Source organism: Furipterus horrens, unplaced genomic scaffold (assembly GCF_987537825.1).
Source record: "Furipterus horrens unplaced genomic scaffold, mFurHor1.1.pri manual_scaffold_5, whole genome shotgun sequence".
In the NCBI taxonomy this organism is placed as follows: domain Eukaryota; kingdom Metazoa; phylum Chordata; class Mammalia; order Chiroptera; family Furipteridae; genus Furipterus; species Furipterus horrens.
In genome coordinates this window covers 73,912,206-73,937,032 of record NW_028327175.1, presented here as the reverse complement: position 1 = coordinate 73,937,032, position 24,827 = coordinate 73,912,206, and the positions used below count along the sequence as shown (strand labels likewise).

At 38.8% G+C, this 24,827-nt stretch overlaps 1 protein-coding gene across 1 annotated transcript in view; it reads left to right on the top strand.

Annotated features, from left to right (window-relative positions):
* FBXL17 (F-box and leucine rich repeat protein 17) overlaps positions 1 to 24,455 on the top strand; it is a 500,732-nt gene extending 476,277 nt beyond the window's left edge. The window contains exons 8-9 of the mRNA XM_090276546.1: positions 5,088 to 5,230; positions 24,244 to 24,455. Of these exons, the coding sequence (XP_090132672.1) occupies positions 5,088 to 5,230; positions 24,244 to 24,384 (284 nt within the window). The 3' untranslated portion in view covers positions 24,385 to 24,455. The remainder of the gene's footprint in view (positions 1 to 5,087; positions 5,231 to 24,243) is intronic.
* The last annotated feature ends 372 nt before the right edge of the window (positions 24,456 to 24,827 follow it).

The following is a 24,827-nucleotide window of genomic DNA, read 5'->3' as shown; positions in this document are numbered from 1 at the left end:
GTGTACCTCCGATTTCAGTTCCATACCACAAGGTTCATAATAACCTTCTCCCCTTTTCTTATTTGTAACTTATTTCTCTAAAAGACTGGCTCTCAGTATTTACAATCCTGGATTACACATAAAGTAGTTACTAAATTGCTTACTCCTACCCCTGTGGGAAATAGATTTACTAACTAGAGTACATCATTTGCTGACAGTTCTTTTTGGTTTTTCGCCTTATAATATCCAGTCAAAATCAGATTTTCCAAAGTGACTTAATTCCCATCCTCTTCAGTGTGGTTATATCATTTGGCAGTTTCATGCTATTCATTTGTAATACAATTAGGATTTATTTATTACTGTTGTTTCTACTTCAGGTTCCCCCACATTCTAGTTGGCTTTAATTCTCTTTATTTTGGGAGGTATGTAAAGCATTAGTATGGTTCAGAGTCAAAGCTATAGCCAGAGATATTTCAAGTAGTGTCTGTCCCTCCTCATATTTCACCCCTGCATTTTATCCCCTCTTCTTTCCTCTCTCTTCCCACCCACCCCTATAGTTAAATAGTCTCTGTATTTTCTGGTTTATCTTTCCCATATTCCTTTTTCACAAATAAGCAGATTCGTGTTTTTTTATTGTATTCCCCTTTATGTTGTGGTAGCACACCATATAAGCCCTTTTGCATTTGCTTTCTTCACTGAATGATTTGGAAGTTCCTAGTGATCCATCCCCCTTTTTCATTTTCAGCTGCATAGTGTTCAATTAAGAGGGTGTGGCATAGTTTATCTAACTGCTCTCCTATTATGGGCATTAAGGCTGTTTCTAGTATTTTGCAAGTACAAACACTGCTTCAGTGAACAAACTTATATATGTGTAATTTTGTTTAATTAGAAGTGTATTTTCAGATAAGATTCCTAGAAATGGAATTTCTTCATCAAAATTAAGTCCATATGTGCACGTGTCTTTCAGTCACTCTGTATGACTATGGAAATGCCTTTTAGTGGGTTAATCTTTATCCTTTCTTGATCATCATATAAGTTACTGAATTACAGCTTTTAATTTGTGTAACTTAAAAATTTAACTTTATTAGTTGCACGTAGCACATAAAAAGTTATTAAAATTGCATGGGGATTAGGAAGTAGTCTCACGTAATTTATCCCTTTTCAAGGCTCAATAAATATCATTGTAATGTTTCAACAGCCTCTAATGAAGGTAGTAATCATATATACATTTACAGCCCTATCATCCCAGGTGCAGTCTACAGGGTCAGTGAACACCGATGGAAAGCAGACAGTTCAAGAACTCTAGTAGTGACATAATGACTGAGTGCTTATATAATGCTCTCATTTGCCCAGAGCTTTTCATTTTTTGAAACTCTTTCAAGTCTTTTCATTTTATATCAATTGCACTACTGTAGAATGCTTTGGGGCAATATCAAATAAATCATGACATTTATGTAGTGCAAAGTCCCTTACATGTATTATCTCATTTGAACCTCAAACCAACACTATGAAGTAGGCAGGACATGGAGTCAACATCCCCATCGTCCACTGAGGAAGCTGAGACTCAGAAATGATAAATGTCATTCTGAGGTTGGACATCTGCTACGTTGTTAGGCTATGAGAGAATCTGAAACCACACTACACATTTATTTCACAGCTAGATCATGAACGACAATGAAAAGATATCCAAAGATAAGGTACAGTCACAGAGTAGTAAATAACTCAGTATGTATTTTAGAATTTAAAGGTTCTATAAATCTTATGGTCACCAATGTTTCATTCCAGAATTGTGATAAAAGGAAATGCATCCTCAACACAGGTAGTCTCCTCTCCCACTCTGGGTGCTGCTGCTGTTGGTAGGAAGAGCATTGACTTTGGAACAAAACAAACTGAGTTTGCACCCTGGCTCTGCCACTGATTAGGGATGGGGCCTTGGTGAGGTATTTAACCTCAAGTTGTTTACCGCTAAAATGGGTATGTAAAAATAACTTTATTAGAAACACTTTACTCAGTACCCCCATCTTAATGTTATTTTTACAGAGATCAGTCATTACCTTCAGAGCACTTGCTACAATTTAGAATTATATATACTTTGTTTGTTTCACATCTGTTTCACCAATTAGAATACAAACTTCATGAGCAGAGGACTCTTCTTATTTTTGCTACTCTTTATATCTCTTATGCCTACCCCAGTGCTACTAATTATGAATAAATATTGCTATAATAAATCTTACCACTTCCTTTTACTTGTTTTATTTCAGGCACACAGAAATACGTGCAGCTCCCTTGTTCTTTCACATCCCTCTACGCTGACACATGCTTTTCCTTAGCGCTACATACTTGCCCTCATTCCTTTGTTTTTCTAGAGAACCCTTGCTTATCCCCCAAGACATAGCTTAGCTCTTCGTGAGGACTCCCATTATACCTCTCAGGACCTAAAGGGGGAGGGTTGCCCAGGCCCCCTGGGCATGCCTCTATAATTGATCTACACATATTAAAGTCGCTGATGTGTTCTACTCATATTTGTAAGAACTACCTCTGTACCAGGCACTTACTAAATGCTGGACATACAGCAGTGAATAGGAGCTGTCGTTCTAATGAGGGAGTAAATAAACAAACAATTAAATAACATTTCCAATAGCAGTAATAAGTGATAGGATGATCAGTTCTGAGAAGCTGACCTTTCACCTGAGATTTGAAAAGTGAGAGGAATTAGACATGGGAAGAGATATGAGCATTGTGACTTTTTACTCATTTCTCATTTCCACCCAACCCTCCCACCCCCCACCCCCCCAAATTCACTCATCTGCCCTCTGAGCTATGTGATTGCTCTGTCCCCAGTACCCAGCATGGACCCCATGTGTCACATGTCACACACACCACAGTTCCACATGCCAGCAGTGGAGCGGATTAGAGTTCCCCGATGCCTGCCCCATGACTCTGATTTAGTAGTTCCGATGTGCACTCAGGGCTGAAAGCCAGCTCTCAGCTTGTTATCCACTCCCCTACTTACTGACTCGTTATACTGGGAAAGTTATTCAACACTTCTGTGATTGGAAATAACAGGAAGACTTCATAACATTGCTGTGAGGATTACATGAGATAATGCACCTAAAATTCTTAGCCTAGTGCCTTGTGCATGAATAGTCAATAAATATTGGAGAGAATACTGTAGAGTGACTGCTTATGAGATATTTGTTGAATAAATGAATGAGTTAAGCAATAATATCATTTAACTCTTCCTTTGGTAAATAGAACACCCGATTTATATTTAGGTGTCTTATTTACTGTTTATTTTAATTTGGACAAAAAGAAAATACTGAGCACTAGTGATTTTAGCAGATTTCATCTGTTTATAAAGCAGCCTCTGAAAACTCAGATTATTTGGTTTACCTTTCTCTAGCTAGTACTGGGCTTTCATATTCTAGCCTCAAACCTCAATAAGAGTGCACAATCTACTGACGTGGGGCCATCTTGCACCTTGTGCTCTGTGGTCTTTTGAAATCACAGTTTGGGCACTTTGTATTGAAAGGAATTTACTTTTTGTATCTTCTACTTAATTCATCATAGGAAATCCTCAGGACATCATAACTAATGAAAGTTATGACAATACCAGAGATGACAACAATTTTCTTAGGTCAGGGACACCAATGGGATTAACCCTGGGGAACTGCTTCTACTACATGAAAATATCATTCAGGCCCATCAGCAAACCTTTGTCAGCTTTCCCTCCTTGCCCTGCCTTACCTCCTGGGAAAACTGAATGCCAAAATAGCATGTGCAAAGATGAGAGCCTCTACAAATTAGTGGCATGAGGAACTTCCAGAAAAAAACTATTTTTTTCCTTTATAGCATTTGCACTTGAAAATACTAGGATCATGATTGTTTTTTTTTAGGCTTGAAATAGCTGTTTGATACTTGAACGAATGGCAATGAGTTTTCTGTTAAAAAAGAAATTCTGAGGTAATCATCAAAGTGATTTTGCCAAGTCTACTTTTCTGTGAGCTGTAAGAGTTAACATTTATTTACATGAGTAATTCACTGTACCCTTATCAATCTAATCAATCATTTCATCCTATCTTAGAGTGAGGAAATAATTAACAAACGATTTCTCCTTCTTTTTTAATATTTGTGGCATTGTTTTCAAGGGTTTCACTTACATACCAGTGCACTGTAAGCATATTCTGGACTGAGTTATTGAAATCTGTTTTTCTGCCCCACAAATGCAGAGGCATGCATGTCTGTCAAATTAGACGTCCATGGCAAAGAGCCACAGTCACTGGTCACTCTGACAGGGTGAGGGGTTATGAGCAGTGATAAGTAGTGCACATCAAATATTACGGGATAAGTGGCTGTACTTTAGTAGTGCTTCAGCGCTAAACAGTCAAGAAGACTAGAGATACTTTCATAGTTTTCAGATAACAGGTTTCATTTTATATGTCAATAGAAGGAATACTGCTGATATGATAAAGAAATTTAGCATAACAAATGCATTCCCTTTACTGCACTCTAGCATGGCACCAATTAAATTCAACTGTATGTATAATGTACTCTTAATTCCTAACAGTCCCAGGAAGGACTATGTGAAAAGTATTACATATTCTTACATTTTACATATCATAAACAGATGGGCAAATTTATGCCAATTGGTAAAGAAATTCATATGCAGTATAACACACCTCAAAATGGTGTTTATGTGGGTTTTTCATTTTTTTTTTAATTATTGAAGTTGTCATGAGTAGAGTTTAGCTACTATTTGGGGTTTTGTGTAAGATTTTATGTGTAATTCGTTTTAATTTATTCCTTCTAAAGATATGAATGTTTGAAAGTATAGGTAACCTTGCAATGAATATAACTGATAAAACGTTGTGAGGTTGTGTTCCAATGAAAGGGAAATTATGAAATGATTATTTACTTTGTGAAAGGGTAGCTCACAGGGCAAGCTTTCCTAGAACATTTTAAATTTAATTTTGTTTATAAAACATTTATTTACATACCACATTTCAGGAACAAATTTAGTGAGGGAATAGGAGAAATAGTCATAATAAGATAGAGACCCCTTGCATTACCAACGTTTATTCTTGCCTTCTCCCTGTCCCTTCTTGCAGCACTGATAGCCATTGGGCGATACAGCATGACAATAGAGACTGTGGATGTTGGATGGTGTAAAGAAATTACAGATCAAGGAGCCACCCTGATTGCACAGAGCAGCAAGTCTCTCAGATATTTGGGGCTGATGAGATGCGATAAAGTAAGAGTTACCTTTCAAGTTTGCTTTCTACCTATTCTCTATGTATGTATGTATGCATAAATATATGTAGGTATATACGTACACATGCATACACAGGTACTGTTGACAGCTACATTGTTTAGATGCCTGATTTTCTAAACTAATCTGAGATTATATTTGTATTTCTCTATTTAAAAATGAATTTTGTGCTTAAGCAGAAAGAAAAAGCAATCATACTTACAGTCAACTTAGATTTTAGCCTTCTATCCATAAAGCCTATGAACCAAAATTTATAATGTTTTCATGGTATACTGCAATGTGCAAAGTCTAACAGTAAAATTCTGTTCTGGGTTCCAAGTTTCCTGCAACAGGAAGGTAGAAGGAAAGGGCCAGATTGTTTTTTTTCCAATCTGAAGTACGCAATTTCAGTCTCAACATCTGTGTATTCTGGCCAGTGTGGGGATGTTATGTGGTAATTTGCATCTTCCCACACTTAACATGCCGCTTTTAGCACATGATGAGAAACGGTCCCAGAGGTCCCACTGCAGGTCTGTGGAGCTGGCCCAGACACATGAGCATGAGTGGGGGAAATTGGGCCACATTTAATATGGGCCCCTTTGAAGATGTTTTCCCTGTAACAAATCTAAGACATAGTTATTTATATTGTGAAGGGGAGAACATAGAGTCTCAGAAGGACCATGCACTGTCTCAAGGCCACTTATCCCAGGTGTTGCCCCAAGTCTTGGGAGTTTATGTCCAGTTCTTGTGGCATATCCTCGGGGCATCTCCAGCCGCAGGGACTGTTTCCTTGGAAAAGATTCTCCTTAGATACTTGTTCAGAAAACGCTGGCATATTATAATGATTTACATATGTGTGCTACTTTTGCAAATGGTGATGAGGGACATATCTAGTAAAAGAGGGAAACTAAACAGATACGCCTCTCAAAGCACATGCATTTTCTACATGTAGCAAAATTGCAGGCAAATAGAAGAATGGTCCAAATCCTTTGTGTGCTTTGTCATTTCTGTTAATTGACCTAGTTTTTTTCTCCAAATGCTTTAAAAATCCCAACTTATACTAGGCCTTTGCCAGTTGGTTAAGTTTAGAGAGATCTTATTATATAGTCTCAGCCCAGCCTAGAAAACTGACTTTGTTTCTAAGCAACAGCACTGAGACCCAGGGGTTGCAAGTCTTCCTCAAATTTCACTACTAACTAATCTAACACTGCTACTAACTGTCAATTTAAAATGAAATTCTTTTAAAATAAATTAAAGAGTCCACAGTAGGCAGGGTATTCTAGAAACATTAAACAATGACAGCAGAGCTCCTCAGCTTCTGCCAGAAGGAACTCCTATTTGAGTACTACCTAAGAAAGGGCACCAAAAATGTATGCATTCAAAATGGATAGCTGTATCCACAACCATTCTCAAAATCACCATATTTTTAGTCTCTAGATTTGTGGAGATCAGCTCCACCTTCAGAGATAAATTGTAGAAATTTATGTTCTAAACAAAGCAGAAACAGACTCATACATACAGACAACAGACTGATAGTTGCCAGTGAAGGGAGTTGGGGGACTGGATGAAAAAGGTGAAGAGATTTAGATAGTTACAAAATAGCCATGGGGATATGGAGTACAAATACAGCAGAGGGAATATAGTCAATAATATTGTAACAACTATATATGCTGCCATTTGGGTATTGGAAATACCAGGAGGAACACTGTGGAATATATGATTGTCTGACCACTACACTGTACACCTGAAATTAACACAAATGATGTTAAATGGATATAATTGAAAAAAAAGTTAAAGTAAATAATAATGAATTTTAAAATGTTTTAAATTATGTTCTGATTAGTACAGAAGATTATTTCAGACATATTTGCTGACCAGAATTTTGCTAATTTTAAGTTAAAAAATAGATCCTTTTCTACTTAAATGCAAGTTAGTTCAAAATGAGTTGGGGAGGCCGTTCTGTTTGGTAGGACCCCTGAGGATTTAGCTGCCTCCTTGGGGCATCTGAATCCTTTCTCCAATTGGAGAGCTGCTATGCGAGCTGCTTTGGCTCTAGTACCATGTGTCTGACCATAGCCCGCAGCCTGGCCCAGGGGTGTGGGACCCAGTTTTGCTGCCTGGCACCCTCTGGCTCAAGGCAGCTCAGAGCCAACATGAGAGGTTCTGTGCAGATGAAGTTGTTACAAAACCACACACAAAGTGCAAGTAAAGCCTTGCACATGAAAGCCTGCTGGTCGATTTAGTTGGATGGAAATCTATAGTAATAGCTGTTCAGCTTTCAAAATTTGTATTATGTTATCTATCTCTAGATTTTATATTTTTATCAAGATTCAAAGAAAGATTTGAGTAACAACGAAAACCAGTTAGGAGTTGAGACTAGAGGCTCTGGAGCCAGAGTTCAGGTTGAAATCTGGTCTCAACACTTCGTTGTGTCATCTTGAGCAATTAGTTAGCATCTTGGTGCCTCTGTTTCCTTGTTGTAAAATGAGGATAATAATAGTACCTAGCTTAGAAAATTGTTGTGAGCATTTAAATGAGTGAATATATATCAAACCCTTAGAATAATGTGTGTTATATATAAATGCTTAGTGTTATTGATTACTCTTATCGACAAATCATTCTATTAGCCTATGGTTCAATAATCAATATATTGAATTTCCAAATGAGAAAAAAATGTAATATATTGCCTGCTATCGCATTTTGAAAGAAAGTTAAAATGAGAAGAAAAAAGTAAACTCATTACAGAAGATTTTCTCACTTTAAAATTAAGATTCTTTTCTATACAAAGATGTCAATAATCATATTTCTACACACTTTACAAAGGAAAACTAAGGTATCCATGGGACACATTTTATTTGGGATCAACTTACTAATTCAGGCATAGAGAAAAGGGTGAGTTGGAGATAAGACCATTCAAATAGGTAGGGAAACAAAAAGAAAGTAATAAGAAAGATAATGGGCAAAAATAAGAATGAAAACCAGAAACACAGAGAAATTTTGATTAGGATACGGAGACAAAGATTTACTATATCAGTGTGAACATCTGTACCAACAAAGAATTAAAGAACAAAATTAATTTGGGCCTTTCACTCTTCTCCCTTTACCTTAACCAAACAGCTGACCAATAATAACGCATTAACTTGAGTTCTCCTTCCCCTTTCTGGAGCCAAAGGAGTGGGCGAGAGATCTCAAGGGTCTGCACAATTAACCCCCTTGTCAGGAATGTTCCGTGTGTCCCTGAACTGGTGAGAGGTGGGCTTGGTAGCACCTATGTCCCAGGACTCATGTTCTGTGCGCCTGTGATTCTGAGAAATATTGAAGCTAGTCATATTTTCTCTCATATGCAGTCAGTTTCATTTGGGGCCACTTACACTTAATTTGAAAGCTATACTTTACCAAATTTCTGTTGTTTTCCTCACTTGAGCTTTTGAGAAATTGTAAGAATAACAAAATGCATTGTATTTGTTGTAGGAAAGTGTTTTTCCTCCATGTCTCTCATTAGGTAAACAAAGAGCAGATGAGAAACATTAAACTTATTCCTTGCAGATGAAAGCAACATGTACTTTGATTATCAGACAATGTCTAAGTGAAACAGCAGTAAAACTTGTTTGGCTGCAACATTGATGACTCCTTGGTAGGAGTCCTCCAGCCATTTGACAAATGCGGCATTCCCCAAGCACTTGTAAAATTAGGAAGTGCATTAAGGAAGCCCCTGTTTTGAATAGCTTTTCTGATTGCTGGATGGATAAGCATGTTAGAGGCATTACTTTGGGTTTTGAAGCCTATGCCACTTAATCTTCTAAATGTTAGTGAATTGTAAGAACCAAGAAGAAAACGCTGTGTGAGATGGCTTTGATGAATTGGGGTGAACTTATATTCTTAAAGGCTCTTCAAAGGCTTACTTGACCTTGGGAATTAGAGTTGACCTGAAATCACCTATCAACTTAACACGCACTTACTTGGTGGTTTAGTAAAAACTACTTGTATAATCAACGGGACTCTCTAATAAGAGCAATATGTTTACTCTACTTTCTTTAGTTATAGACAGTGGCTTTGGTTGTAGAAATCATTTTCACAATTTCATTGAATTCTAGAGTCTAAATAGATCCATTTTTTCTAATATATTTTTCTCGTTTTTTACAAGTCAGTTTGGGTAGAAAACAAAACTGAAAAAGACCAAAAAAATTCATGGAAAAGCTGTAGGGCAAATGGAAATGCAGTGTTCAAAATTAATGAAAAATGTTTGGGGTAACAAGGTTGATGAAAAGGGAGGGAGCCTGGTGGCATGGCACTGGCTGAGAAACCAGACCTCGCCAGAGGCAGCCTGGCTGGTTTGGGAAACCTCGGTGATAAAACGTCATGGTGGAAACCTCTGCAGTGCATGTTAATCCAGAAGTTTGGAGACAGAGGGCCTGAATTATGAGCAGCGAATAGCATCATAAATGTAGCAATTCTCATATGCCAAACTCTTGTGAAAAGCCGTTGGATGGAAAAATGCTGGAGCTTTTAAAAGCTCCCTTTCACTTAGTTTTTTTTTTTTTTTTAACTTCATGCAGAACTAATTTTATACACTGTTCATTTGATTTGAAAATGCCAGCGTCTGGGTATCATTAAAGAGCGTTATTGAGGGAGCCACTCTTGGCAAAGCATTTTGCTTAAAGTGCTTATTAGTTCTTATGTCCCTGAAGAGTTGTAGACAGGACAGAGAAAGTGTACCTCCATTTACCTAACTCCACTCCTCTGCTTTTGTCTGGAGCAGGTAGCTGCCCTTCTGTTGGGAGGCTATTTCTCCTTGGTCCATGAAGGCGCCAGGAGGCTGTGGGGGCCATGTTCTTAAGGAATAGACATAAATAGATTTTGAAAGGTCCACTCCAATGTCCTATGACCAAAGCCTCTTGGAATTTCTTTGATTTCTAGTTGACATAAATTAGAATTACACAGGCGTGAAGAGTCTGCCCAAAAAAGATCAGAGAGGCTGCTGGGGGGAGGAGAGGCTTCTGTGTGATCCTATTGATTATCCCGCTGCCTTCAGGCCAGGGCCTCTGTGGAGGCTGACTATTATTGATCCACACTGTGGAAATAATCAAATTAATTCATTTTTTATCAAACTGCCATTGCCAAGACCTTTTTCCTCACCTGTCCCAATCCCTGAAGTACTTAGTTGAGGAGTGAGATAGATGATTTTTTTAATAAGAAATTCTTTCTTGAGGTCATATGAAATTTTGTTTTCACACAAATTCCTCCTTTAAATGGTGGAGATATTTCATTTAGTCAAATCAATGAAAAGCCGATACAGAAAACAAGTAATAAATAGAAACCAGTCAGTTCTTTAACGCCAGGAATCTGCTTTACAACCTTAAAATACCAAGGTCCAAGTTTTGTGTGCCCAATTTAATGTAAAAATATTCAGGAGAAATTGACCACTGCATTTTTCAGGAAGTAATTATGGTTAAGAGAAAGCCTCAGCAATCTAAATATTTCTTTGGAGAAAATGGAGTTTTTATCAGCTTGTTTAGGAATCGTAAGCGGGAAAGCCCTATGGGGAAAACAGTATAGGACTCTGTAACTAATATACAGAACTAACTGGGAAAATCAGTTTAAGGGAAAATAATTTGTGGGGCACTGTGTCCAGGACTGTTTGGGTAGCAATTCAGCCATGAAACAAAGTGTGTACCTGCAGAGACTCCCCTCTCCCCCCGCAACGTAGGCACAGTTGTTTCCAGATTGCCCATAGCCAGAATTTAAGACTGAAAATGTATGCCTTATCAAAGAAAATAAAGTGAAAAACCAACAAACAAAAGAAAACGTTCTCTCCTAATAAGGCAGGAGTGGTCTGACTGCATTGGATCTTACAGTCCTAGGTTGTGAGCAGCAGAGCCATTATAGGAGCAACCCGCAGTGCCAGGCTGTGTGCGCCGAGGGGAGGGGGGTGGGAGGGGCAGAGGGGGCGCGGTGTAGAAAGTGGTGAGAGTGAGGCCAGGGCTGGAAAACCTGAGCTTAGGTCCTTCACTTGAAATATCAGCATCTTGTTTCTTTTGCTGATAAAACAGTTTCTCCAGGTGATTTTCACATAGGAGCACTTTAAAACACATTTTTACAGCCCTCTCCTGATTATTCCTGGTAATTGGAACAGGGAGAAACACATCAGCTGAAATATAGAGGTTACCACACAACCTCATTTTAGCCAAGCATTCCCATTTCTTCTTCCAACTCCATTCACCTGAACTTTTATGAAGTGGTAGCTGAAAAGCCTTTCCTGTGTTTAAATATTAAACCAAGAAAACACTGGCCTAGAGCTTGATGGCAGAGGTTTAATTGGTGAACACTAGTGTATTCAAGTTCTACTTTTATCACTTTACTATCTGTGGGACTTTGGAGAACTTCATCTCTAAATGCCTCAGTTTTATCATCTGAAAAATGAGATATTATTTATCCCAAAGGATTGTTACAAGATTGAGATATTGCAATAAAGCACTTAACCCAAAGTCATTCACACTGAAAGTACTCAATAAATGTCAACTACTATTAACTGTTATTATTACCATTACTACTTATTCATGTAGTATACACACCTGGTCTGGAACCATGTATCTGATATTGAACTATGATATGAACCACCTGGCTCATAATATTCTAGCCATGAATGCACATTTTATATGCTAAGATTTTATAATGAAAATAAGGCAATAATTTTTTTTTAATGACAATAATTCTTGAAAAAAACAATAGAATCTATTTTTTAAAAAATAGTTAGGGTCAATCTAAATTACAGTCAAATTTATAGAGGGAGAAGAAATCTAGAGACCAACACATCTCAGTTCTTTATCGTGAGCAGAGAGAGTAAAGATTTGCCAAGTCAGACAGCCAGTCAGTCAGTGTTTGGTTTGTTTCTTCAGGAAAATCAACATCTCCCTTGAACCATCCTTTTCAGGGAGGGTGCTGCAAATAGCTGCTTATATTTTGCTCGCTTCTCTTTTGGGATTGATGTACAGTAAAATTGTTTGTTGTTGCTGTTTATTTTTTTTTCTTTTTCTTCTTTAAATGAGGTAGGAAAGGGCCAACTCTTCCCCAAATGTTGTAGGGTAGATGGACTGTTTGGTTGGCATTTGCCTGAAGACACCCTGGAGCGTCAGTACTTTTCAGTAAATAATCTTCTTAGAACTTTGATTTGGCCTAACTAATTATACAAAAGAATTAGGTCACGGGATCTTTTTTTTTTTTTTCTTCCTAATTTAGCAATAGAAAAAGTAACAGCAATTTCTTAACAGAGCTCGGCTTAGATCCCAGAACTCCTAAGCAACTGACTTCATAGAGTAGAAATGAGAATGGCCCACAGAGGCCCTGGGAAGGAACCTGCCCAGCCTGCCCTGGAGGCCAGCTACACAGCATCAGGCTTCAGGGCCTGCCGTGCGAGGCGTCAGGAAATCTTAGTTCCCTCCTTCGTGAGAATGCTTTTCTCTTGTCTTCCATGTCACCAGGCTCCTGGCCTTTCTCTCTCTATCCCCCATACTACTTCTCCGTGCCTCCATCTCCTCATCTGTACAGTGGAAATAAAAATAGCACCTATCTCATTGGCTATTGAGAGGATTAAGTGAGTTAATGTGTGTGAAATTTCTTACCTGAAGTAAGTGATAAGCAGTAGCTCTTATTTGTCGTGGTGGTTAATTCTTACCTCTTTCACCCCCATCACTCTCCTCATTAGAATGTAAGATCCATGGGTTTCTCCTGTGTTGTGGTGCTAGGCTCTACCACAGTGGCTGGCATATTATCGTTGCTAAGCAAGTATGTATTGGATGATGGGTGGGTGGATAGATAGATGGGAGGATGGATAGATGATGGTTGAATGGATTGGATTGTGTTTCCCATCTGCATTCTGTGTAATACCAAGTTTCTGAGGAGGCTTCTTCAATCCTCTGGGATGACAGAGCTGCTAAGAGGGCGCAGTGACTGGGCCTCGCAGCTGTCAACCAGAGCAGCGCCACTTTTGTTGCTTTATTTATTTACTTATCTATTATTCTGGTTCGCAGAAGTATTTTACAGATAAAAGCAGGTTTCATCACCATTAGATCCCACTGCTTCTTAATAATTTGATTAGAAAAAAGTATCTAGGCAGAGGGGAATTAACAAGTAAGTGAGAAAGACGACACCTTGGATTTAATACGTGCCCTGCAGCTGGGCAATTCGGAGTATAGCTAAAGCTCTCTGGGTTCCGAACAGACACAGAGTTCAGGCATCTGATGAGTGATTGGACTCAGCGTCCTTCAGAGACTAACCCTGAAATGCTCTGATTTGTATAGTCTCTCTCTGAAAACCCAAAATATGAGTTGTTGTAGTTTTCTTAATCTGCAGATTTACAGATTTCTTTTATGCAGAATAAATATTTGCTGATAGTAAATTTGTTTTAGGAAACAGATCAAATTCATAAATTCTGCCTGATGTAAACTGCAGTTTTAGAAAGAAATTTTGTCATCAGATGTCCACTGGTGATTACCACTGCCATAGGCTTTATGTAAGAAAATTAAAAACTGAAATAAAGAAAGCCATTAAGCACAAGAGAAAACACATTTTTTAGTTCTGAGAGTTTTCTCCTTCAATTGTGTTTTTCAACTTAATTTTTGTGAGTTTAATTTAGAGATGTGTTCCATAAATACATTGCACTCACCATTCACTGACTACATTAATTATCTTATTAGGGCCCAGGTTTTATTAAATATCTGATCTCTTGCTGAACCAGTTGGAGTGCTACAGATGACTGCCCAAGTGTCTCTCTCCATCCTGGTGGGCCTCACATGTCTGTTTTGGTTTTCATCTGTACTGCACATGTGTATCTATTTTTAAAAATGTACAGATCTGCACGATGGGTTAATTCTATGGCTATCAGTTTGTGGCCTCAGAATGGCCTATGCAGGGCTGTGTATCTGGAGCTTACACTGGGCTTGAAACATCCTTTTTCGTGGAGGATCGCTTGGTGAAGCAGGGAATGAAAATGTCACTAATTTTCTCTCTGACAGTGTGGTTGTTGGACTCCTGTCACACTAATCTCTAATTAGAGGCTTCAGATTGGCGAGCCCTGAACCCCAGTTCTCGCTTAACTTACAGGCCTTTCTGTGATCCTTATCCTCCCAGGTTCTCTGCTGCTTTCTCACTGTGCTAATTCAAGTGAAGACAAGCAAGGCTAGTGTTAACAGGCAACCCACATTTCATGAAAAAGAGACAGCATGAAGCCAGGCCTGTTGCGATATTGACAGAGCATAGCACTTCCAATCATTGCAGATTCTGAAATGGAATGACTGCATTTGACAAAATTGACTGAATTTATGAGCCTGCCCCTGTCAGGTTCATTGTGTTCTCAGTATCTGTCTCTTTCTATGCTTTGGGATATCTAGGTGAGTGTTTTGTTTTTTTTTTTTGCCACCCAAGAGTAATATTTCTTACCTCTCTATTTAAAAATACATCTCTAAAAGCCTCAGGCTAACACTATGAGGTTTATGTATGAAGCATGGTACTTTATGGGTGGCCTGTAATCAGCTGATTCTCATAGCAGGTGGTTTTTAGGCTCCAGTAAGATAATCCATTTTTCTTTTTAAATTTATAATAAATACATAGTCTTCTATGTCCTCTCCCACCTCATGGGTGGTCCCTGGAGGAAGCACTAGGTCCATGTGAGAACAGGGTTTGGGGGAATTTTTCCTTCCCTTAGCTGTTGGGAAAGTCAGGTGGCTGCCTCCTTTGGCTATACCCAACTAGAAATCTAAGACCAGTATTGAAGGAGAAGAAACCAGTCTGGTTTACCATATTGAAAGAATATACCTTTCATTTCAGACAGTGATGAATATTTGGCAGGGGGGAAGATGGGCTAATAAGGCTAATAAGCTGTTGGAGCAAGTGTCTTTCTCCAGAACCCCTGACTCAGAGTTTACTGTGGAGGGCAGCCCAGGAGACAGGTGAGTGGTTGTTACCTTTCAGCAATCTTGGTTCAGACCTTGTCTTCAGACTCCCTGGTGCAGAAATCATCTGCACCTTCTAGGGGCTCTTCAGTGGGAAGCTTTAGACCAGCAGATCTCAACCTGAGCTGTACTTGACAGTCTCCTGTGAGCTTTAAAAAGTACTGATGCTAGGGCCCCACTCCTTCAAGATTTGGATACAATTAGTCTGGGATATGGCCTGGTGATCAGGATTTTTTAAAGATCACCAGGTGATTCTAACAGCTGAGAACCACTGTATTCTTATTCATATTCTTGGTTGCAGACTTTAATTCATCCCACATCAATAGACATGTATCGGACATTTGTTATATACGAGTCACTTTGGGGTTCGTAGAGAAGACCTGGGTGTGACCGAGGAAGGAAGAGGGAAGGAAGGGAATGTGAGTAAAGGAGCAGCCAGGTGCCCTAACTCCCACCCACTATCATTTCCACAGCCCACCCCAGGCTGGGAGGGCCTCTCACCTCCCTGTGGGCTCTGCTGCAGCCTGTTCATGACTATCTAGCTACTGCTTTATCCTCCTGCAGACTGCTGGGAAGCTAGCTCAGCCTTGCCTCTCAAGAGAAAGACAAAGAGGTGAAGTGAGAAATTGTAAAAGTGATGCCTACTTCCTGGGTGTCCTGGGCCTCCCTGCTCTAACCTTAGAGAAACATCACCAGGATGTGGCATGTCATACAAAGGATGTGAGAAGTCCTGCCACAAAGGGAGGGAAATAGAATCATACAAATCTACCCAGATCTGCAGAATGCATGTTGTTGGCTGAGCAGTGTCCTGGAAAAATGAATATATTGTCTGCTCTTTTATTATTTTTTCTTAGTGTCCTGTTCAAAATATTTTAACTTCATTTAGATGACTCATCTAATTTACATACAAATCTGAGCTGTTACTAAAATTCACATTACCTTTATTTTACTCATTTTAATATGTGGCCATCATGGGGCCAGTGGTCACTTGCTGAAGGAGCATTTGGGTCTCATTTGAATATGTATTGCCCAAGATGACTTTTGTGGGAGTTTGGTGAATGCCAAGTTCCACAACAGCCAATAAAGCTGCCCAGAGAGCCAAAAATCTCAGATGAACAGACTCTGGAGGCCAATTGCCCCAGAGAGAATGCTCTGCCTCTGGGCCCCAGGAGTCAGCCTCTGGGGCTGTTAGCAGTGAATGACATTGCCCAGGGACTCTGAAGAGTGACAGGCCATGTAAGGGCCCGTGCCCTGAATTAGGAGGCAGGAGCTGAGAGAGCTATTTGCAACACCTTAACAGACATACTGTGGGCTCCTTACTTTTCCCACCTGTAGACAGTGAGATCCATTTTCTTCACTACCACCAGCCCTCTCAGAGAAGTGCTATTTGAAACAAGAATTTACTTCAGTCATACACCTGAGTGAGTATGCAGTATGGGCTGGAGCAATACTGGCTGCAAAGCAGAACAGATTGTTTTACCCGAGCTTACAGGCAGGTTTCCTTTCTTCCCTGAATAATATGTGTATATTTAATGCGTGTTGTGCACAAGCTGATGCCTCCTTGTCCTTAGAAGTCCATTTAAATGATACTTCTTGTGCAAAGCCCTTTCCAACCAGCCTGGAGAAGATCAGGTGCCTACTAGGTTCTCCCGCCCACAGCAACCTGCACTTCCCCCAGAAAGCACTCCCCAGGATTTGCTGCTGCTGGTTTAAGGTCCATCTTCCCTGTTCTAAGGGGGGGACATATCTTTCATGCTGGCCATTCTACCTGTGGGACACAGGCAGATGTGTTGATGGGAGAGGAAGAGGAAAGAAAGCATTGCAGTTTATGGCATGGGGCAGTTGGCCCTACCGAAGGGCCCCTTGTTCATCTTGCAGCTTAATCATGTTTCCGTCATGCTTTAAAGTCTCACACAACCACAGCACATGACAGAATGTTCCAAAGGCCAAGTGATATCCATTATAATTTGTATTCCCACAGAGTGGTCATTTTGAAAAGATTATAATGGGCTTTGAAGTGAATTTATACATAAACTACAATCATTTTTCTTGATTATAGATGAAAAATGAATGTCAGTGAAGCTGTGAGACCCTGTGTGAAATACTAATGCTGTTTGGGCCAGTTTATCTGTAACTGAGGGGCACTAATGCTTAGAGGCCTGGGGAATAGTAGATGTTCACTGAATATTTTTCCCTTTCCCTCCTCCTCCATTCTTCTGGAATGTGGACATACTTTTATTTTGCTGTATTAGTTATTTGGATGAAAAGTGAACAAATTATATTCAAGCATTTCACCAAAATAAATGATGCTGAAGGGAAGAAATATGTTTGGTATGTCCCCTACTACACGAGAGCCTAGTACCGATGAAGACAAAGCTTCTCAGTGAGGAGCCCAGGACAAGTTTGTTTGGAGAGTTTTTCATCCCCTGGGACTGTACCATCCTGTTGCAGTATTATCTCCATGCTCCCTGGGACAACAAATGTCAAGCACCACTGTGACAATGAAACCAACAACATCAACAAAAAGCCCTCAGAGTTCCACTTTCGCCCAGGTAGCAGTGAAGGGATGTGGAATTGCTGAAGCCCAAGAAATCATTGGGTGGAAATAGCATTGTTTTAAATCAGAAGATCTGTGCACAGTTCCTGCTGTGTTACCAGATAACTGTGACATTACAAGGGACCTTAAATGTCACAAATGCTCTAAATCTTCTCTGGGGCCCTGGTCCTGCCACCCTGAGCAGACTGCTGATGCTCTAAAGTATTAAATCTTCTGAACCATGTGGGTTTTGGCAGTTTTGGAAACCAAATCCTAACCTGTTACATTAACATGTTTCTCAGTGTTATCCAGACAGTGTAGTGTCATTGATCTCCAATAGGATGGCTAGCCTCATTTAATCTGAACTATAACCTAGTCATTTCCTGAGTACTGCCTGAAAGCCACAGGGCCCAGCAGAAATTACTGGATCACCATCATGAGCTGCTTTGGGCTGCTGTGCAATATTATTGGAAGCACCAGGGAAGGTGTATCTGGAAAGAGGCACCCAGTGATGTCAGATGGAAGGGAGAGTAGCACAAAGAATCACCCTGGGTATGAACTTGAAAGGATTAAAGGAGTTTGGAGCCTCCATAATGTCAAGACTTTAGAGGCTGCTACCTCTGTAGATGGAACAGTCTGGGAATAAGGTGAGCTTATCTTCACAATTTCTGATGCAGTATTATTTAGTGCTTTTTTTATTTACTCAATACGTATTCATTAATCAGCTACTGTATTAATTTAGCCAAAAAATATTTATTGAGTACTTACTATGTGCTGGGCATTCTGTAGGTGCTAGTGATTTGGCAGTGAACAGAAACAGCCAAAACTCCTATCTTGAGAGCTTATATTCTAGTGGGGCAAGAATATGCAGGACAGTGTGTATAAGATTGAAAACAAAGAGATGACTACACTACTCCTTGTTGTCAAGGAATTTAGAATCTAGGAATACAATACAGTTAATTGTTGTTGGTATTGATATTTTAATTAGTATTCACTTTTTTTCAGTGAAATTTTCTCCATTTAAAAAAAATTATTTTAAATGGTTTGTAGGCATACCTCAGAGATATCACAATAAAGCAAGCTGTAATCTTTTTGTTGGTGGAGGGTCTTGCCTTCAATTTATAAAAAATGTAGCATTTTGAAGTCCAATAAAGCAAAGCGTAGTAAAATGAGGTATGCCTGAATTGTATTCCTAAGTGTGATTTTAATATACTCATGTTTCAAATATTTCCTCCAACGATAAACATGTTCTGTTTTATAACATGAGTCAAAGAGGAAATAAGAGTCAATGTAAATGGATTCTTCAGCAAATTTTATCAGAAATTCTATTTTTTTGAATAATGTGTATCACTGGGGAGATAATTCAACCCTAGGCTTACACTTATCTAAAACTTTCTGGGGAAAGTATCCATAAAGAGGTGAAGGGACAGTGTGATGGTCTAGACAAATTGGTTAAACTGAATCTTGGAAACACTAAAGGTGCTTTCCTTATCCTTCCATAGTAGCAGAAGTAATAGAATGAAACTGTGGTGTGATTTACCTTAATTAGCACAGCAATTTACCTCACATTTTTTAAAAGTACTAATGGATGTTAACTCAAAATAGATTAGAATAGCAGACAAATTGCTAATACCTTAAAAAAGAATGATAATAATTTTGAAAATGTAAATTATGGTTATGCAGTCTTTGGCAAGAAATATAAAATCCAATATTTTTAATATATTTTTTAAAACCCTGTGGTGCATTTTTTTCTCTTTAATCACAGTAATTTCCTTAAGTGAATCACAGCATATTTCTTTAGGAAGATACGAGGGGGACACCCCCCCCCAAGGAAAAAAAAAAAAAACAGAATTATCTTCTGGAGGGTGGGTCTTTTGTAATTCAGGCTTCCCCCCACTAGGTGAGTGTTCTAGGAACTCATCTGTATCAGTGTACCAGCTGCCATTGTTGTGAGAGGCTGTGTTTGGCTTCAGTGAATTTTCCTGAAGACTCAGCTCGTTTGCCCATTTCATGATGGCTGATTTACAAGTGCACCTGCCCATACCACACAGAGTGTTCAACAGTTTTTGACCAAAAATGGCATGACCCCATGCCCCACCCTCCCTAATCACCCAGCCTCCACCCCAGCGACTTTTTAAAATTTCCTTGGATGAAAAAAGTCCTCAAAGGGAAACATTTTGCTGATATGAAAGAGGTGAAGCCAAAAAACAGAAGCACTAAAAGGCATCATAATTGATGAGTTCAAAAACTGTTTTGAGCAGTGGGAAAAGTCTCAATAGGTGTATTCCATCAAATGGAGAGTACTTTGAAGATGACTGAAGTTAAACATGTAAGAATAAATACACAATTTTTATAAATTCTGCTTTTATAGGGGATCCCCTGCTTGTACACTGCAGTTTTCAAGTTGCATGTGTAATATAGGAGTTGCCATTGATAGTTTTCATCAAGGGGAAAATTGAATACCAAAAACCAGGGGTCATGGGAAAATTTTTTTTAATTTATCTTTATGTTGCTTTTTTTATATTACATACATTTTATAAGTTGGAACAGAGAACAGTTCTTTTCATCCTAGCAAATGGAGCGGTGCCTGACAAAATGTCTGCAAACCTTATATGTAGGCGTAAAGATTTAAAATGATGTGGAACCTCCTGGTGTCTCACACTGAACTCCTTCTCTAAGGGACCAAAATGCTTATAAAGTCTGTACAAAGAGGTGAACGTAATTTGTACTTCGAGTAAGTAAAAGAAGTGTTAGTATAAAACTGGTCACACTGATTCTCCAGGAAACACTGTAGGTAAACGATGGAACTTTTCCACATGTTTTTCCCTGAATAACTTTTACCCAATAAAGCTCTAAAATGGATTATTTGCATTTACCCCGCTGCTTTGTTTTCCAGAATTTACAGAGCACAGTTAGTAAAAAGATTGCTTCGAAGACACATTATATCCACAGAGGAATTCCAGTATCATTTTTCAAGCAGCTATACAAAGCCAAAGTACTGTCTGTTCTTGCCCATAACCTATGAAAGTCAGAGAATTAACAGTCTGTATTCTCACCTATAAGTGTATCTTAATTTATACAAGAGAAATAGATAAATTGAATTTTGCTAAATAAAAGGATATATAAAACCCATTGGGAGAGCTGACAAAATAGGTTTACCCTCCCATGAAAGTATTTGCTAAAGCGAACAATTATTCTCTTAATTTATGTACTTCATAAATCCATATCTTCATGTAGCAAGTTTGCTTAAGATGAATTGTATCTCTTCCTGCAAAACAGTTATCACATAGAGTTGTTTTCTATTTTAAAAAATAGGACCTCCAAAATAAATTGTCTGTCAACCCTAGGTATAAAACTTGTTACAGGCCCTTATGTAGTTTAGAAAAGATGTACCATAGAAGACAGTCCCCATCTTTATGGTCAGCTTCAGTGTTTTCTCTTTTCCATCCTTTTTCATCTTTTCAATTAGTTGTTCCTTGAATGCTAAGTGGCTTGGAGCGTGTTTCCTTCCTTTGTAATGTGATATAGGTTTTCTGAGAGTCCTCTCTGACCAAGTGACTTCAGCTCTCCCTTAGTGAGATCTGCACCCTTCTGTGTTTCTTCTAACAGGAGAGAGGAAGGTAACCTACCTGTAGCATGGGGAACATCAGTTAAAGTAAAAGGAGGATTTCCAGAGAATATCTTCTTAAGGAAAGTTCTGGAATCTCCTCCAGAGTGGGTTAAGAGAAAATAGATTCTTCTTGTTTGTGAAGTATATTTTAAAGATTACTTCTTGCCCTGTGATTATTTTATTTTGAACATTATAACTAATGTTATAAAAATTTATTTCTGAAATATCTCAGGAGTAGAACAATATTGAGCCTTGCTGTAGAGAGTGAGTCATTCTAACATATGTTAATGAACTCATGCACTCAATAATCGGGCCTGCTATATAATAATAAGAGCTACCATTTGAGGGCCTTTTTTGTCAGTCACAATGTTAGGCATATTATTACAATTAAACCTTTATAACAATCCTATGATGTAAGGACTTTTTATCCTGTTTTTATAGTTGAAGAAATCAAATCCTAAAGAGGTAAAGTGAAACCATGATTCAAAACTGTTTCTGATTGACTCAAAAGTCCATGGTATGGACCATAATTGATATGTTTCTTCTTGACAAATGCACAGCTCAGTAGCCTTAATGAAAGGCAGAGGCTTTTGTTTAGGTGGAGGAGATAGGCAAGTAAAGAGATGATGGCAATGCAATATAGGAGTACTTAAATAAAAGACAAATCTTGCAGGGTGCCAGCCATGGTGATACCTAACCCAACCTCATGGGGAGATAGCCTTGCTAGGGAAGGCTTCCTGAAGGAGGGGATTCTTGAGCTGAAGAGTTTTTCAGGAAATTGTTGGTCTTTATGATTATTAATTAATACATTAATGTCTAACTTTGCCTTGCTCTTGGGTTTCTGTGTTTTATTTATAGTGTGTTATTGTTTTATCATTCATTCACTAATAACTAGATCTGGCTCATAGGTGCAAAAATGACCATGGGTTCTTATGGATCTTACATCGGAGGAGGAGAAATAGACATTTAAAAAAGCAATTATACACTAACTTTATAAGTGCCATGCAGGAAAAGTAGACCATATTGGAAGACTGAATAACCTGGAAACCTGACCTCGTTTAGAGAGGGGAGCAGGGATAGGGCAGTGACCAGGATTACCTGGGGAAATGACATTGAAGCTAAGAACTCAAGAATGAGTATGGTAAAAAAAAAAAAAAAAAGAAAGAAAGAAAAGAAAAGTGAAGGGGAATATTTTCAATAATATTGTGATAATTTTGCAAGGTAACAGATGGTTACTAGACTTGTGATCATATTATAAAGTACATAAATGTTGAGTTGCTCTGCTACATACCTGAAACTAATATTATATGCCCAAAATAGTTTAATTTTTTTTTAAAGAATACTTAGGAAATAGGAATGAGAAGGTTGTTTTAAGGGGGAAGTATATTTTAAAATATTCCTGGTAAAGAGAACAACATGTACACAGTCTCTGAGGTCAGACAGAATGGCTTGATAATCTGAAATTAGGTCAGGTGACTGGACAGGATAAAAAACATGCTAGAGAACTAGGGCTAGGTGATGCATGACCTTCTAAATATATTCATATAAGCTGCCTCAGCTAAAGCAAGACTTAGAAGATAAATTTAAGTTAAAATAAAAAATTATATTGCTTAAAAATCTACTTAAGACAATCAGTTCAATTCTCAGCTCTGATTTGTATGTCAGTTTTTTTAAATTCAAAATTACATCCTATCTATGTCACAAAAAGTTAACTGCATGTCTTGTTTTAATTTAGAATAAAGTTGATTTACATAAAAGCAAGTCTTGACTAGAGAAATTATGACAAAGATTAAGTATCATCCACCCAGTGTTGAAACATCAACTCTCAAATTTAAAAAAAAAATTATAACAGTTTTCCAAATCCCCCAGAAAACATCATGCTATTTCAGAATAGTGCAAGTGACTGAATGTCATGGTCATCATTCTTCTAAGCAGGCTTTCAAAGGCAAACAGCGAGGATTTCGTGTTGTTTTAGGTTTTTCCTGGTGGTCCTGATCTTTTTTCAATAATGGGCAGATATGGAGAGGCAGCACAAAAATTTGTATCACAGCACCTATTTTCAGACCAGCTTACTTAGGATAAATGAAATATTGATGTCTTTGAAAATGCCCAAGTGTTCAGTGAAGATTTTAAATAAAGCTACCTAAAAGTTGTGGTTCTTAGGTTAATCATTTATTTATCTAAAGGATGAGGGAAGCTGTCTGCTTCTGTGATATGAACTGCAATCAGCTTTAAAATAATTGACAAATTAATCCCTTCACAGCACAGCAATTGTAAAGGTGTTAGTTTTAATTAGGCCTGTCTGATTGCCTTGTCTAATCGAGAATCAAGGTGGTATCTTTGATGGTTAAGGTCTAGTGGGGCCATCCCTGACCCGCCAGCCATGTAGGTTTTAATTATTGATTCCTCACATTTCAGCCCTTCTCACAAAGGGACTTGAAGTTTGCGATACCTTAACATTTAAAGGAAAGAAAAATAAACATTTTCCCCAACACTTCAATCTAGGATCTTGTGTAACCTCTCCACCAATCTACAATTTTGTCCTAAAACGCCTGTCAGGCTGATGAAAAAGTCAAATGCACATTCGAATGCTCTCTTACAGCAGCAGCCTTACCTCCCAAGCACTAGATTTTCAATGGACATTGTTAGGATCTCAGCAAGTCATAGTCATTTATGCTTCTAGAAAACACATTTGGTTTCTTGCTTTCCTGTCTTTTAAAAAGTCTGTAGGGGTGAATGAAGGAAACCAGAGTGGTCAGACAAAAAGGGGCGAGTACCTTCTCTCTGAGAGCGTCCTCACACTGCTGTCACACTGCTGGGGAGGCCGCGGGGGAGGCTCCTCGTGCTGTCCTAAGCAGCCAGTGTGGGCAGCTTGTGGTCTCAGTGGTCCGTGTGCATGACGGTGGCTCTTCTTTGGTTATAGGTCAACGAAGTGACGGTGGAGCAGCTGGTGCAGCAGTACCCCCACATCACCTTCAGCACCGTCCTCCAGGACTGCAAGAGGACCTTGGAAAGAGCCTATCAGATGGGCTGGACCCCCAACATGTCTGCCGCCTCCTCCTAACACTCCTGCCCAAGCTCAGGTCCACTGGGATCGTTCGGCAGGGCAGGGAGGAATTATAGATTTGGGCGGGGTGGGGGGGTGATCTCTTGGAAAGGTTTTAACTATCACATGTCTGTCTATGTGTGTATCAAGTGTGTATATTTGTGTCTCGTTTGCATACCGCATAGCGTAAGCGCAATTGCTGTTTATTCCCAGGTAAGCTGGGTGTTTCTTAAAAGTTAAAGATTTTAAAAGCCACAAATCTTTTTAAGTTCAAAGGCTTATTTCTCTAAAAACAAGAAAGTTTGTACCATGGAATCAAAATATTAAGTCTATTATTTTGAGCTTCTAATTCCTGCCACTTGGTGATGCCCCGAAGTGAAGACAGCTGCTTTCTATTTCTGATGAGATAGACTATGTGCTTCTGCTGACGACATCCAGAACATAAGTGATGTTACACGAGT